General features: G+C 41.4%; 2 protein-coding genes across 2 annotated transcripts; both read left to right on the forward strand.

The window, feature by feature from the left end:
- The first annotated feature begins 15,138 nt into the window (after positions 1-15,138).
- LOC107043565 lies at positions 15,139-15,708 on the forward strand. The gene has a single exon (XM_015265111.1). The coding sequence runs from the start codon at positions 15,139-15,141 to the stop codon at positions 15,706-15,708; it is 570 nt and encodes a 189-aa protein (XP_015120597.1).
- Positions 15,709-15,786: 78 nt separating this feature from the next.
- On the forward strand, positions 15,787-16,623 carry LOC114841494 (zinc finger BED domain-containing protein 4-like). Its single transcript, XM_029126493.1, has one exon. The coding sequence runs from the start codon at positions 15,787-15,789 to the stop codon at positions 16,621-16,623; it is 837 nt and encodes a 278-aa protein (XP_028982326.1).
- Positions 16,624-17,440: the final 817 nt, after the last annotated feature.

Consider the following 17,440-nt stretch of genomic DNA (forward strand, 5'->3'; position numbering starts at 1 on the left):
GCGACTACTGATTGATGACGGTCAACGCGAAACTGATTTCGGAGGTCAGTGCTGCGATACACCGGGCCCGCGAGACTTCCGACCAATGGAGCTGCGCTCTGGTTGGTGGAGATGTTTTCTCCTCAGAGGTGTAAACCTCGGGGGAGCCACCGAATTAATTCGGAGAGATCAAAGGCGTAGCTATCCAAAAATCTACATGAATATTTCCCAACATTTTAAGTTAACAAAACTCAGCTAATAAATAATTTAAATGAACTGAACCGAACTGATGGACGTTCGGATAATTACTAAGGGCTTTTGGCGCCTCCCACGAATCGGTTCTCCGGGATTCACGGGGTTAAAAGACCGATATTCCTAACTAATTCTCCTAATTTTTCCAAAAACTCTAAAGCAATCTGGCAATTCACTAGATACAAGGGTTGCACATGTACCACGTGACCTTCCACCGAAAACTAAAACGTAACCAATTAATCCCCATAAAATCCATTGTAATTTGGAGCGCCGGCATTTCAGCCGAACCTGATCGATTTCCCGTAAGATTAACAATAGGATGGACCCCATAAAGAAACCGGATGACTCGATATGTTGGTCCTTCTTCGCGATGAGTTTACGGGCCCTCAAAAACGCGTAATTAACAAATCTTGCCAAAAAAGTTATACTCTACACCCAATCCCAAAATTCCAAAACTCTAAAAACTCACCACGCCGTAGCGGGAATTCTAAACTCAAAATTCTCCACCGGAGTGGGAAATGCTAGACTTAAAACTCTCCGTCCTAACGGGAAAAACTATGCTCAAAATCCTCCATCGAAATGGGAAGCTCTAGACTCAACTCCATTCAAAATGGGTCGACTTCAACTCAAAAACTCGCTTAAAAATCCCAATATCTCCACCAGAGTGGGAAATAGAAATCTCTCTCTCTCTCTCACTCTAATTATTTATCCACGGATTGGCTTTTCCTATCGTGAGGGAAGTTATTCTCAGGTCTCGGTGGTGTTTCTAACTGACATCCCCACATGTTCGTTACAGGACATCCGCAATCGTAACCAGGGGCCAGGAGAGCTCGCTATTGACTACCTTGTCTGCCTTCAAGGCCTGTATGAACGCCTGGACAACCCCCCACGGCTGACAAAGAAACGGTCGCGAGTGTCCCTCACCGATTTCGATGAGCTTAAAATATGTTATTTCCTATCAAAATCTAAGATATACGTTTTTTTTTCTGCGGATAAAGATTTTTAAGGGGTGAAACCAACCTCCGAAGTTGACAGGTTTTCAGGACCATTTGACTGTTTCATATATTGGCATTCAAAATTTTAGAACGGAACCAAATGCATGATAATCTTTAAGAAAAATGATGAAAAATGGCGTTTGTTGCATTTGAATAGGGTCAATTCGAAAAAAATGATAGGGGTTCAAATCCAAAAAAATTTTGTGAAAAAAAAATAACGTCCGTATTTTAATAGTACGAATGGCTATTAAACGAACCAGCAAACGTCAAAAATACGGGTATTCGCTTTTTTCAAAAAAAGTGGTGTAGGGGGTAAACTACCTCGAATTTAACTTAGTTCATTACCAGTTGAATATTGGATTACTTCTTGGGCGATCACAATTCTTGAAGTAAGTAATGAATAATGGTGTTGGTTGGGTTCAAAAAGGGTGAAATGGGGGGGATGGGGCAAAGTGGAACGCTGATGCAAAGTAGGATAACCGTCTTTTTGGGCCACAATATTGCTGCGAACTTTTTTTCGTATCTCGGATCGCTTACTCGCAAAATTATAATAAACGAAAGCGTTGTAACTAATTTTCCCTATCATGAACCCGAAGAGTGTTAATGTCTTATTAACTGCTAGATGTGGGGAAAAAATTTGTAGAAAAAATTATATGACTAATTTGATGAGAATATTTTTAATTTAATTCATTTCTGTCTGTCACCATCAAGTTTGTTGATCAATGTATCGATGTGCGTTGACACCTCGCACAAATGCTGGCGCGGTCCGCTTTGCTATTCCCCTGATAACTCTTCCTCTATCGTAATATGCGAAAAACGATACAAAGCCAGATATGTGAATTACTGCATGTCAGCCGTCTTTGGTTTGAAGCATTTTTTCTTATCTGCAATCGTTTATGTGATATGATTGTATAAACAATAAAATTATATATAACAATACCAATAACCGCAATATTTGTGTTTTACGACTTTGGATTAGTCTTAATCAACAAAAGTCTCGAGGAAAATCAATAAATTTGTTACGTCGAAAGCAATCGAAGACCAGAAAGTTCTACAGGAAAAATAGAACACTTTGTTCAGGATGTGAAACAACGGATTGCAATGTACGGTTTATCAAATATATATAATTCTGATCAAAGCGAATTTCAGTTTGAAATGCATTCAGGCAGAACTTTGGCTGAAGAAAGTGAAAAACAAGTACAATATGTCGTGCAATCCCTAACATCGACGACATACAGTTTTACTATTCAACCAACTATATCAGCCGAAGGGAAACTCCTCTCGCCAGTCTTTTTAGTTTTGAAAGAACCAAGTGGTCATTTCGGTCCCAGAGTAGAGGAAAGACTGTTTCGTCCGGATAATGTATACGTAGATGTATCCAAATCTGAGAAACTGACTTCAGGTAGGAGACTGTGTTGATTCGTCTAATAATTTATTTCTTATTTATCCGTAATGATGAAACTTCATAAGACATTTCTCTGATAGTATTATATTAATGGATTATGATTTGAATTTACATTTAAAGAATAATGTCATCAAGTTGCAATCTCTAACTCATAATCAATTGTCGTCACCACGATATGTCAATCTCTTCAAATATGCTTGGTACAGAAGCGGTTACGTAGAAACCAAATCAGATGCATTCGAAAATCCTGTCCATTTCGCATTCGGTGAATCTTGCAAGTCGCATTCGTTGTTCTTGGTGCAAGAAGTCATTATGTTTCAAATACTTCTTCGACGACTATCATTATTGCAAAAAATATAATGAATAAATAAATGAGGAAAATTATAAGAAGACCTCAAAATATGATTTTCTTTGCGCTTTATGATAGGAAAAATAAGGAAACGTATGAATAGTGATGACGTAGTGGGGGTGGAGTGAAGGAAGAATAGAAAAAAAGAAATGATAATGGAATTGGCAGATCATTATATTCCTAGGTATGCAAAAATATGAATAAAAGTGGGTGTTGGTAGACTATACGGTCCCTTTCTCAATATAAATTTTATATTTGGGAATTTTTGGGATCCGATGCCAGCCACGGATCCTGGCGGTCCTGGGTAACGCCAAGAGCTGGTAAGGCTCGTAATTGGATGCTTTACCTGGCTCGGAAATTTAGAAAGTGACTATACTTAAATTAATTTATTAAAATAAATTTGCCTTATGAAGGAAGGTGGCGAAATGGGAGGTCCCGTACACCTACCCGGCCACTTATATAATTATATTAAGTGTTCCGAAGAGTCCTAAATTCACCTCTGGCAACCCACTCCCCATGAGACAATTTCTAGCAGGGTATCTGGCAGTGGTACGTATTGTCTACCAAAACTTAAAAGTGATATTCTGAAAAAATATTCTTCCACATCCCTCAATCCTTTTTATGAATTTAAAAGAAGGGCTGCACTAGGCTGCACTGTATTCATTCCTCATAAAAAAAAACAGTAATCCGCAGAGGCTACTCCAGTTCTTCTTACAATTCTCACCTGAATCACGAGGAAGTATTTGTTGCAAAACATTTGTATATTTCAACTCTAATAGTTATTTTATTATTCATTATTTCTAAACAAGACCGACGAGGNAATAAATAAATGAGGAAAATTATAAGAAGACCTCAAAATATGATTTTCTTTGCGCTTTATGATAGGAAAAATAAGGAAACGTATGAATAGTGATGACGTAGTGGGGGTGGAGTGAAGGAAGAATAGAAAAAAAGAAATGATAATGGAATTGGCAGATCATTATATTCCTAGGTATGCAAAAATATGAATAAAAGTGGGTGTTGGTAGACTATACGGTCCCTTTCTCAATATAAATTTTATATTTGGGAATTTTTGGGATCCGATGCCAGCCACGGATCCTGGCGGTCCTGGGTAACGCCAAGAGCTGGTAAGGCTCGTAATTGGATGCTTTACCTGGCTCGGAAATTTAGAAAGTGACTATACTTAAATTAATTTATTAAAATAAATTTGCCTTATGAAGGAAGGTGGCGAAATGGGAGGTCCCGTACACCTACCCGGCCACTTATATAATTATATTAAGTGTTCCGAAGAGTCCTAAATTCACCTCTGGCAACCCACTCCCCATGAGACAATTTCTAGCAGGGTATCTGGCAGTGGTACGTATTGTCTACCAAAACTTAAAAGTGATATTCTGAAAAAATATTCTTCCACATCCCTCAATCCTTTTTATGAATTTAAAAGAAGGGCTGCACTAGGCTGCACTGTATTCATTCCTCATAAAAAAAAACAGTAATCCGCAGAGGCTACTCCAGTTCTTCTTACAATTCTCACCTGAATCACGAGGAAGTATTTGTTGCAAAACATTTGTATATTTCAACTCTAATAGTTATTTTATTATTCATTATTTCTAAACAAGACCGACGAGGTTCTCCACCACACACATTGGAAATTGTCTTCTTTCGAGAAGAAATCCAATGACTTGGTTGGCTTCCGGATGGATGCCGCGTTGAGTTTCAGCATTGCGCCGACGTTTCGCAAACATTGCAGTCTGCATCTTCAGGGCTATGAGCTCCGATTCCGACTCAACGCGGCATCCATCCGGAAGCCAACCAAGTCATTAATAATGGCCGCGAAAGCCTCAAAACTAAGAAATCCAATATTCAGCTGGTAAAGTGTTGAGTAAAATTCGAGAGTGGTTTACCCCCTACACCCATTCTTTCGAAAAAATGCAAAAACCCGTATTTCCCACTTACTCGTTTGATAGCCATTCATACTATTGAAATACGGGCGTTATTTTTTTTTCACAAGATTTTTTTGAATTTGAACCCCTATCATTTTTTTGGAATTAACCCTATTTAAATGCAACAAACGCCATTTTTCATCATTGTATATTTCAACTCTAATTGAACTCTTCGAGTTGCAGTGAGTTTGGGGAGGAGGAGAGCAAACTCGAGGTATCCGAATTTACAGATATATCACCTATTCCAACGGAAGAACAGTCGATGAAGGACGAGGAGCCAATGTGTACTGGTGACGACGACGATTCTGAATCTACAGGGCTCACCAACGAAGATGGGTCGACGGATCAAGTAAGTCAAACTGGCCCTAGTACTGATTGTTTTTCTGGTTGTAGTCAAGAAGATACAGGGGACTCAAGCGACAACGGAGAAAACGAGACCTCGACGATCCCAGAAGAAGCAGACGAGACAGACGGATATGATATCGACACAATTGAGCTTCACGACGGTCTTGAAACACTGTCTGGCCACGCTCGAGAGGTTGAGGTTGACAGCATTGAGGAGGAAACTCTCAGGAAGGTCGACAATCCGTCAAGGATACCAAAGCTCCACCAGGGTGTCTGAACTGTGGACATCGTGGACACGGATGGAAGAAGTGTTCCAAACCCCTGGAGAACCACTTCTGTCACCTTTGTCACTCGCCAGGGATATCAACAGAGGCCTGTCAATACCCTCATGGGATGAGTCGAGCTCGAGCTGAAGGAAAAATAACTTTCGTAAAGACTCTGATGAGAGAGCAGGCCAAACGCAGGGAATATCGGATGGAGTACAATCACAACAGCTGTTGGGAACAGCAGTACCCATGGGAGAGATCAGCACCGAAAGTACCAGAGAGGTACTGGTGCTATCACAACGATGGACTCTTCATCCATCATCCGGGGGATCATTGAAGACGACAATGGTTGAGCCAGCCCAAAGGCTTGTATCCCTGGAAGTCAGGGAGACCCCCAGGTTTCTTCATGAGAACCCCGACGTACTCTGGATATGCGAGATAAGTTGCGCTATTAAGGCGATTAGAAAGTTGAAAAAAAAAGAAAAAAATTGGAAAAATTGAAAAAATTTAAGAAAATTGAAAACAATTGAAGAAATTGAGAAGATTGAAAAATTGGACAAAGATCGAAATTGATAATAATTATGAAATTGGAAAGGAATATTAGACAATGGGAAAAAATTGACAGAATCGGGATTGATAAAAATTGAAAAATTTAAAAATAGGATTAGAAAATTGAAAAAAAATCGAAATGACCAATAATTGACAAGGAAAATTTAAATTGAAAAGAAATAGACATTTTAGAAACATGAAAAATTGAAATTCCAAACCGTTGAAAAAATCGGAGCAAATTGAGATGAAAAAATGTAGCGAAGCTACTTTTATATTTATTTCACACTATTTCAATGTATTGTTTTCGAACTCGGCTTAGCAACCGAATTTCGTACCGTGACACGTGTCGCCCATATATCGTTGTCCTTGTAACAAGACCACACAACGACCGAGGACCCTCGGGCCCTCGAAGGGCGAATCGTCGGGCGGGTCTTGCTCCTCGCAAGACATGTTCGCGACGATTCGTAATAATTCGGACGTCCTCGATCGGATGATCTAATACCATTGTCGCGGGAGCTCACTATAGTTCCAGCGCTCAAGGTGTAAACACAAAAGCCACGTTTGCTGTGAATAAATTCAATTCGATTTATACGTTAATCCCGAGTGTTTTACATTATAAAACCTTTCTATCCTTCACCGAACCCCACGAGTGGTGACTCCGACGAGATTTCTGCAACGTGACAAATAAAATCGTCATATTAACGCGTTAGCGAGTGCAATCAGAAAAATTGTGCCGTTTTCCATTAAATTAAAGTGATTTACGGTCGCGTGGTTTTTCGTGGAATGTTCGAGAAGCATTGGGTTTTGGCATAGTACTCGGTGGCGTTCCTATCGTTTCGCGCGCTGTGTTACCACGTGTGATTTTTTTTGTGCATCTTGGTGAATCGCTGAACACTCAAAGACATTGTACTCTACCGTGAAAATTATCACGGACAATTTTCGCCGTGATTAGTGCACTTCCTAACATTTTTAATGAAATCTAGTGAAAATGGGTGAGGAAACTGACATAACTTAAGCGTTATGCCTTATAGTTTGCCTTGCACCATTTTCCACTGAGTGTCCAGAACTCTGGTTTGCTCAACTTGAAGGGCAATTTCACCTTGCCGGCTTCGTGGATGAACTGGATAAATTCAACATGGCTGCCGTTTATTTTGATACCGTTGCTGCAGCCGAGGTCCAGGATATTATATTGCATCCACCAGCTCAGACTCCATACAAGGCGTTAAGGGACGCCCTCGTGGAGAGACTCACCGCTTCGCAGGAAGCCAGACTACACCAGCTCCTGGACAAAGAGGTCCTCGGTGATCGTAAGCCCTCACAATTTTTAAGACATTTAAAATCCCTTGTAGATAACATTCCAGAGAATATATTAAAAACAAAATGGCTTTCATGCTTGCCGCCCAATACACAATCAATCCTGGCGATGCAAGCAAATTTTACCCTCAACAAAATGGCGGCGCTCACAGACAAGTTACAGGAGATATCGTCACCACTAAGTATCACTGCGATTTCTCCTGTTGTCGATCCAGCCGTTGCCGCTCTAGAAGAAAGATTTTCGCGTCTCGAGACTTACATTTCAGAATTGGTGGGTGCAGTCAAAAATCAATGTTCCCGTTCGTGTTCGCGTTCAAAGTCTCGTTCGCATTCGCGTTCAAGACCTCGTTCAAGGATAACAACTCAAAAAGTTGACAAATCTGGTACCATTACAAATTTGGTGACCAAGCCAAACGATGCACGCCTCCATGCTCAATGTCATCGAGAAACGAATCGTCAGATCGTTAGCGGCAGTGAACAATCCAGTTTTCCGCTCTTACCGCCTATCCGTGTCGGAAATTGTAACAAAAGTCAAGTACCTGATTGATACCGGCGCGAAATTGTGCGTATATCCACAAACGCTCGTTCCAGGTAAAAAAAAGTTAACGGAGTACATGCTGTATGCAGCAAACGGCACACGCATACATACTGTGAGGTATTTTTCCATGTGCGCAGGCGGGACACAAGCGCGTGGTCCAATAAATCAAAGGTGCTTGTAAAATGCTAATGCGCGAGGATCACACGCCGATAACGTGAGAGCCACGACAAGAAAAATTATTGGAGAAAGGTTAATACCGTGCGTTCAATACCACAATTATTCCCCACAAAAATATGATGATCATGAATTTGAAATGTGAATAATTTACCACAATTAATAATAGTAACCAATTAGGTAGCTGAAGGCTACTGAGTGCCGCGTCACGCGGAATACAATTATTAGTTGACGAGTACCTCAAACGGGGCACAAAATGGCCACCGGAGGGCAAAGTTACGTAATAACGTGAGCACTCACAAGATACAAATTCCGCTCACCGTTGGTACGCGGAGATAATCCAGGGAAAATCGTCTGGAACCCTCAAAATCGGCGGCGACGTAGGTGATGTCTCCAAAGGGGCACAACACCACAGCAACAAGTAATTTTAATTTTTATCAAAGCTCCAAGAGTAAAAATATGACACGCTTAGTGTACGAAGCGAATTCACGTAAATCCCAACGGAAAGTGACCTATAGGGGTTTCGTATGCCCCCGAGAGGTCCCGAATTATTTCCCCCACCGCGTAGATCCACCCGACCGTCTTTGCGGCTCGTGGCGCGCGAAACGAATTTTTATTTTCATCCAAATCTCCTCTCTACATGGGAGTTGCATCTCGCGCTTGGGAAACATGAGACGCGTTGATCGGTGCGGGCCCCAACATAATCCGCTGGCCCCTTCCTGGCGTAGCAAACAGTGTTGTTTTTTAGCAGCAGCTATGCGCCGTCGTTATAGGTGAGGTGGTGAGTGTTTCCGAGTGTAGGAGCCTGCTGTAACTCGCTGGCGCTCGTGTTTTCTCCTTTTCTCGCGCTGCTCGTGTGCGTGGCTTCCAGCCTCGGGTGTGTGAGTGTGTGTCGGTGAGACCACCGTCACTCTACAGTAGAGTTCGTCCATGCTGCTCCACTCTGCTGCCCTTGTCGCGAAGCCCCCGCGTACCACGTGGTGAGTGCAATTGCGAATGGAGAATGGAGAAATAGAAGAAGAAGAAAGAAAAGAAATTCAGAAAATAAGTAGTTGATTTTGATAAGTAGCCCTGTGTAATCCGACTCCTCGTTGGGACTTTTATCTCTAATTTTCCTCCACATTAGCCGCGGTCAGTTCAAGCGAGTGTCATGTCACAATACATACGGCTATACTGTCCTCTCACTCAATTTCGGCCTCAGAAGGGATTTCACTTGGCGTTTCATCATTGCGGATGTGGAAAAACCCATCATTGGTGCCGATATTCTCGCGCACTTTGGACTTTTGCCGGATTTAAAGAATAATCGCCTGTTAGATTCCACGACTGGGTTATTGACGTCATGTATAGTGTCATTATCCAATATCGTTTCAACCATTAAAGTTTACTGGCCGACCGACTCGTCTTGGACGGATCTTCTTACCGAATTTCCGTCAATAACCAAACCAGATGGAATTTGCCAACTGACTAAACACACAATGGTCCACCATATTGCAACAACACCTGGACCACCAGTATCGAGTAAAGCTCGTCAACTCGCACAAGACAAATTAGCGATCACGCAACACGAATTTCAGAAGATGATGAAGCTGGGTATTGCTCGTCGTTCGAAGGGCTCCTGATGTTCGCCGCTACACCTGGTGCCTAAAAAGTCTGGCGACTGGTGACCCCGTGGAGATTACCGTGCACCTAACGCTCGTACGATACCGGATAGATATCCTGTTCGCGTACTTGAAGATTTTACCGCTAACCTCGCAGGTAAAAAGATATTTTCGTCTATCGATCTCGTTCGTGAATTCAATCAGATTCCTGTTGCATCTGATGACATCTGCAAAACAGCAATAATTACACCATTCGGTTTATTCGAATTTTCATTCATGAGGTTTGGACTTCGAAATGCTGCGCAGACATTTCAACGATTTATCGATGAAGTAACACGAGAACTACATTTCGTTTTTCCGTATATTGGCGATAACTTAGTTGCCTCCAAAGACCTCGAGGAACATCGAAAGCATCTTCACATCCTATTTCAATGCTTGGCAGAGTATGGCATCTTCATCAATACCGTTAAATCCGATTTTGGACAACCAGAAGTTGACTTTCTCGGTTATCGTAAATCGGCTCAAGGAATTCGTCCGCTTCCAGAAAAAGTTGAAGTCATCGTCAACTTCCCACGACCGAAGAGGAAGAAGCCGCTTCCAATGCCTCCAAGAAATAATTGCAAGATGCAACGTTGCTGATCTACCCGGATACGTCATTAACGTGGGCCGTGTTTACAGACGTGTCTGAATTTGCCATTGATGCCGTTCTTCAACAGCGGAGGGGTATCGTTTGGGAGCCGCTTGACTTCTTCAGAAAAAAGCTTCAACCTCCTCTGAGGAAGCGCAGCCCATACGACAGAGAACTTCACGCAATCTACGCAGCAGTTCGTAAGTTCAGATGCATTTTCAAAGGCCGTCATGTCACCATTTTTACAGATCACAAGGCGCTGTTGCATGCCTTCAAACAAGATCCAGACAAGGGAACACCATGGCAGTTCCGCCGCCTTGATTTTACTTGTCAGTTTTCGAATGATATCCAACATGTGGCAGGCAAAGACAACGTTGTCGCCGATGCTTTATCGCGAGTCGAGGCCATTTCACCAGCAGTCTTGACAGCAGAGTTAGCCTATCAACATGCCGGATAGACCAACTCCAATTTACTGTGACGAAAAGCATTTTGTCATCTGAATGAATGGTCAAGCAACTGTCGTATCCATTGAGGGTCTAAAACCAGTATTTTCAAATGCTGAAGACGAAACAACTAATTCCGACTCGTCTGGTACCGATAGCGGTTCTGACGACACTTTATTGCCGTGTTCACAGCCACCAACACCTGGTATATACTCTTATAAATATTGTGTATTGTAGCGAGTATTGTAGCGAAGCTACTTTTATATATATTTCACACCATTTCAATGTATTGTTTTCGAGCTCGGCTTAGCAACTCAATTTCGTATCGTGACATATGTCGCCGATATAATGCTGTCCTTATCGCAAGACATCCTCGTTACGATTCGTAATAATTCGGACATCCTCGATCGGATGATCTAATAACGCTGTCGCGGGAGCTCACTATAATTCCAGCTCTCAAGCTATAAACACAAAAGCCACGTTTGCTGTGAATAAATTCAATTCGATTTATACGTTAAACCCGAGTGTTTTACATTACAAAACCCTTCTATCATTCACCGAATCCCCCAAAAAATTCAGAAATTTTTTTAAAATTTGATAGAAATTATAAACGACTGGGCTCAGGAAAAGTAGAAAATTTCAAATTTTGAAACAGTAGAATCAAGAGAAAATTTAAGGTTGGAATAACGAAAATAGAAAATAAATTTTTGGGAATAGAAAATTGTGATAGAATCTGGAAAAAAAATTGAGTCATTGAAATGGAATTTGTTAAAATTAGTAGAATGGAAAAAATTCCATCAGGAAGAAATGTAGTCGAAAATAGAAAAAAACTCTGATTGAAAAGACGTAAGGAAAAATTGTAAAACATCGTAGCAGGACACGAGCCATAGAGTGATTTCTCACAAAAGGAATTTTTTCCCCTCCGGGAGAAATTGAATAAAATTCCAAAATATGAACCTTGTAACGAGATTTTCTCGTTACGGTAAACTGTTTTACCGATGCGAAAAACCATGAGTCAAGGATGATTATAGTAAGGAACGACATCTAACGCCAGCTGAAGAAGCTGAGCGAGAGATGAGAGTGACATAGAACGGCGGTTCAAGTGAACCGCGCATGAAGTGAATAGACGAATCAAATAAGGCTTGGCCTTGGTTTGGTTCGAACCATGCTTCTGAACATTATAGAGAGGCTGTCGATACGCTGTCGCCATATCTAGAAACTCGCCCAGTTGTGTTTGGGGAAAATGGGCAAACGGACTGGCGTTCCAACTAGACGATTCTAGAGGTGCTATCGACTTAGACTAGGGACCAACGGCTAGGTGAGAGGAATAGCGCCCCCTCGATTGACGTCGAGCTGATTGGTGGTGATGGAGTAACGGATGACCCACCGCGGCTGAGTTATTCAGACTAGGGGGAGAAGGCCCTAGGAGATTTCGAGACAGTCGGTGACAGGCACTAGAGTCGAGCGGCTGAAAATTGCCCGGTCCGCGACGACGATCGCAAGTGGCATTAATCCGTTATGGATTATGGGGGTCTGTTGTGAGGACAAGATCCGAAACAGCGAGAGAATGGGACGCTTCGGCGTCCCAAACAGGATGATCGCATGACTTTGAGGGTGTGGGATGTTTTAATTCCATGTTCTCAGGGATCCATCAGCTCGGATGAAAGAAGTGGTGTTGGCGTGGATCCATGGGCCGGGAGTTAGGCCGACTCCTGGAGGCCCGATCGCACGTACCTCCACGATGAGTAATCTGGGCGTTGGCCCGCGATGATAGTGCTTTTACCGAGCAGGGGGATTGAGTTGAGGTGGGCACAGGTGGGTGAGAATAAGCCTCCGGATACCTGTTTCGCATGTGCCTCTCAATGTTCGGCGCTCCGAGGAGTGAGATGGATTCGCAGGTAATGATCGACTTCTCCAGAGTTGAGCTACTCAGGAGAGGAAAGGAATACGTCAGAGGAAAGGAAACATCCTCGGCGAAAGATACATGGAGGAATGGCTCTTCGAAGATACCCTTTATCGAGATCTCTCGGCTGAGAAGTAGAGATGGGCGATACCCCTCGATATATCGAAGCGTCCGATATTTGATATCGATATATCGATATTTTCCTGGCGATATTTTTGGCCACCAATATATCGATATACGATAATTTTTTGTCAATATCGGAGTATGAATTTGATTTCAATCCACCGAAATTTCTTTTCAACTCGACGAAGTAATTTATATAGCATGTGCACGTGTGCCCCCTACACTTTACTACAGAGTTTTGCCTTTGAGATGCTAATTCTGTACTCTCTTCAATATTTCACATAACCATTTTTTCGTAAGGTAAGTTATCGACGGAGTTTTTTCACCGAAATCTTCACATCACCATCTAAGTTCAACTGAGTCCAACGGTATGTGGATGGAGGACAATAATAGTTCGACAAATATTTGAGAAATAATTTAGAAAAACTTCCCCTGTACTCATCTCGATTTTTTCAGTATCAATTGATTAACAGAGACCATGGTTGAAGAAGCAGGTGAGTGAAATTTCCTTCACCTCTCCCTTGAAAATGTGTAGTTGACACTGAAGAATCCTAACCTCATAATTGGATTGCTCTATCCAGTAATTTCCAAAGCCATTTGATGGTTACAGAACGAGTTTTAGCTTATTTATTTTTTGCTTTGCTTTCAAAGACGACAATAAATGGGCCATCTATCTGAGAGTTAATGACGAAACTATTTACTGCAAGGCTGGAGTCTCTAAGATAGACATTCTTCGATTTAAGTGTAAGTATCTTGTTAATCTGTTCATATCATTAATGATGGGAGCTGAAATATGTGGTGTGGAGCTAATTCATAGGACCGATGAGTTACTGGCTCAATTGTCTGATAGATACCTCAAAAGGTTCTATTGTCTACTGAACCAGTTGTCTGGTGTGATGAATTAAAGTAGTACATACAGACTCAATAAATACAGGAAAATGGATTTAGAATGCCCAAAAAGATGTTCACTGATGATTGACAACTTTTCATATGACCCCTAACTTTAATGAGCGTAAATTATAAATCCATTGAATTATTTGTTGAATTATTCTTTCAAATAATAGTCTCCTATATGATCAACGTTTTGTTCATCCTCTCTTTAATAGTTCATAACAAATAAATCGATGTTAACGATGAATATCTTGGAAATGAAGCGAGATACAGAAATTATTATTGAAATCTCTTTTGTAACTGTCATTTCACTCTATAGCAAAGATCCCCATAAAAATTTCGCTTGCTTCATTTGCAAGATATTTGTCGATTATTGATCCAAAGCCACAAGCACTTATCCTAGTTTACCAAATCACGACAGAAATGGAACTGAGGATAATTCTTAGATTGGACATAGATTCTTTATTCATTTTTTCTGATTTTTTCGCATTTTTTCTAGATTTCAATTTTTGCCACAACCTGATATAGCTCATTTTCTCATAACGCTCTGTTATTTTGGTATTTCTTGATAATTATTATCAACAATACTACACTGAAGATTGCGCGCAAACCCAACCAGTATTTTTCTATTCTTAAATTTTTTCCAAATTTTAATTTTTGAAATTTGAGTTTTGTATGTACAACTTTAAATGTAATTTCTTCTACTCATCGTTGACTCATTCCATTTCCCGTAATTACAGATTCGACTTGGTGCTGGGAGTTCATACTCTCATTGTATGGTCCAGGAGGAGAAAAGTGGGAACCTGAGAGGAAAACAATAAACTTGTTGAGTGTCTCGGATGATGGGGATCACTTCGAGGATGTGAGGAAGCCGAGAGAATCTTATACTTCTACGTATACTGTCCTCGCTCCCCATGAAGACAGTGACTCTGGTACAGATTCTATAGCTTCACGGAGCACCTGCAGCCATCAATCTCGACAGAGCAAAGACTTTCCCAGCAAAGCAGCCTCTGCAAGTGGAACCCATGAGAGGATTACGCCATGTTCTGAGGCCCTTTCAGAGGAAGATGCTCCTGTTGTTGAAAAAGAGCCTTCAAAAGTTAAGAAAAAGAGTCTCGTTTGGACCTTTTTTGATAAACAAGATCTCACTCACGCTAAATGCCAGCTTTGTAATAAATTAATTGCACATTCTGGTGGAACAACCAATATGCATACTCATTTGAAGACGAGCCACCAGAAATTGTCAGTTGCTACGAAGATGAAAAACAACACGCCTGAGTCCAGTGGAGAGTCGACAGCTGACGATGAGCCATCATTCAAGAAGAGAAAACTGACTCCGAAGAATCACCTTCCTAGAATCGATGAGGCAATTGAGAGACAAAACTCTTTCGCACCAGGGGGGAAACAAGCAGACAGAATTACAAATGTTCTTCTCTAAAGAGCATTATGGAGAGACAGGGTTTCCAACAGTTCGTGAAAGTTACCTCTCCACATTACACGCCGCCCTCTCGAAGAACTCTCACCAGATTGCTTGATCATCGATACGATCATGCTAAACAATCTTACTGCCCAACTCTGCAGAAAGCCATTTGTTACACACTCACTTGTGACAACTGGATAGATTGCACTTTCCAGAGCTACCTGGGTGTTACTATTAACTATCTGACGGAAGATTTGAAGCTGGAGAATGCATGTTTGGGAGTTTTTCCACTGGATAAAAATCACACAGCTCAGTATCTATCAGACTGCTTCGAGAGTGTCATAGCTGATTTTGGTTTGGATAAAAACAAAATTATGGCCATCACGAGTGATGGAGCAGCCAACATCAGATCTGCTGTACAGAAAATCGTCAGCCCTGACAGACAAATTTGGTGTTTTACTCATTTTATTTCATACATTGTGCCCAAAGTTTTGAAAGCTATGGAACAACTGACCGAGTTGATAGATACAGTTCGACAATTCGTGGTGCCCTTCAAACAAAGTGTTGTAGCAGCTGATGAATTAAGGAAATTATAAAAGGATGATGGTAAAACGGACGGGACTGCCAAGAAGTTCAAGCTTGATTTTCCCACCAGATGGAATTCGCAATTTTACATGTTGGAGAGGTTTCTGGAGTTGGAGAAGTACCTACCTGGTGTCATTCGAAAGTGCCAAAAGGGACTGTTTCCGGCTCCGTTGACCCACAGCCAAATTGACACACTCCAGGAGCTTGTAGAAATTATGAGGCCTGTTGAATCGGTGATCAGGGAAATAAGTGGAAGTCACTATTCCACGTGCAGCGTAATTATTCGAATCGTTTCCTGTCTGACAAAATCAATCAGAGCCATGAAGCTCCTCACAGATGAAGGAATTATGTTCCAAAATAAATTACTAGAAAAAATCAACGAGAAGTTTGCGAATGTTGAAGATCACAAGCTCCTAGCGATTTCCACCATTTTGGACCCAAGATTTAAAAAACTGCACTTCGATCATGCCCTTGCGGTATCTCATGCTGTCGAAAGGATAAATAAAGAAATGAAGTCGATGGGTATTGAAGATAGCGAGAAGAAGAAAGCCTCTATATACAAGTCCGAGGATCCCAAGAGGTTCAGTTTGTGGAGGAGCCACGACGAATTGGTTGCAAAAACCACGGACGAGGCTACTAAGGATGAGCACTTGAACGACAAACTGCGACAATACCTCAAGGAACAACCTATTCCACGACACGATGACCCATTTAAACATTGGCAATCCCTTCGCCCTGCTTTCCCCACTGTTTACGAGGTGGCTATGCCTTACATAAGCATTATCAGCTCCTCTGTACCATCGGAAAGGATCTTCTCGGAGGCTGGCTACATTAAGACCCTTGAGAGAAATAGACTGACTGGTGAGCACGTCAATCATCTCCTATTCCTCGGAGATCTTCCAAGAGAAGAGTGGGACTTTTCATGAAATTGCTCGTATATCAATGTCTTATTTGTTTTTCTTCATTTTAATTTATGGTGACTTGTTTTCATGCAGCTGGACTGATATCCTGTTTGTTCTTTGAATTTTATACTTTTTACGAGACACACATTTATATTTGTTGTACTAACAAAGTGAGAAACAAAATGTGTCATTCGTGGTTCATGTATCGTTGTGAAATACATGGTGATCCGAAACCTCTGGTTTCCCTTGTGTTTATCCTTCGCATGACAACTGTCGATACTGTTTCTTGCTCTCTGGCTTGGAGGTTGGTACAGACTGTATCTATTTTTGTTAACCTTCCTGCATGAGCATGTATTCTTGATTCTAATAATGAAAATCCTCAGAGGTGAATAGTGTCATTAATCAATTGTGTTTATTCCGACAGGACGGTATCGAAGGGAGTCATTTCGAAAGGCTAACTGCGAAATAAGGACATCGACTCAGGGATGAAGTGTTAAAATCTCATAGAGTGTATTATTTCATCATCTCGATGACTTGTAATTGGGCCAGTGATACCAGATCATCAGAGCCAAAATTCCACGAATGAGATTTTCTTGTGTGACTCTTTGATCCTGTAGTGGTCTCGCACGGTTTTATTTCGAGCGAAGTTCATTTACCCGATAGAGAATAACGCAAATGTTAGAAATAAAACCGAAAAAAGTCTCTTGCAACGCGGCATAATTTTATTTATTTCAGATTTCATCGGACCCGATGCTCTCTCTGTCTCTGTCTCTCTCTCCCTCTCTCCCTCTCTCTCTCTGTCTCTCTCCCTCTCTCCCTGTCTCTCTCTCTGTCTCTCTCT

This window comes from Diachasma alloeum, unplaced genomic scaffold, assembly GCF_001412515.2.
Source record: "Diachasma alloeum isolate Michigan unplaced genomic scaffold, Dall2.0 Dall_scaffold_00602, whole genome shotgun sequence".
Lineage (NCBI taxonomy): Eukaryota > Metazoa > Arthropoda > Insecta > Hymenoptera > Braconidae > Diachasma > Diachasma alloeum.

Excerpts from the sequence above, each read along its gene's own strand:
- LOC114841494 (XM_029126493.1), top strand. The coding sequence starts at position 15,787 with ATGTTGGAGAGGTTTCTGGAGTTGGAGAAGTACCTACCTGGTGTCATT.
- LOC107043565 (XM_015265111.1), top strand. The coding sequence starts at position 15,139 with ATGGAGAGACAGGGTTTCCAACAGTTCGTGAAAGTTACCTCTCCACAT.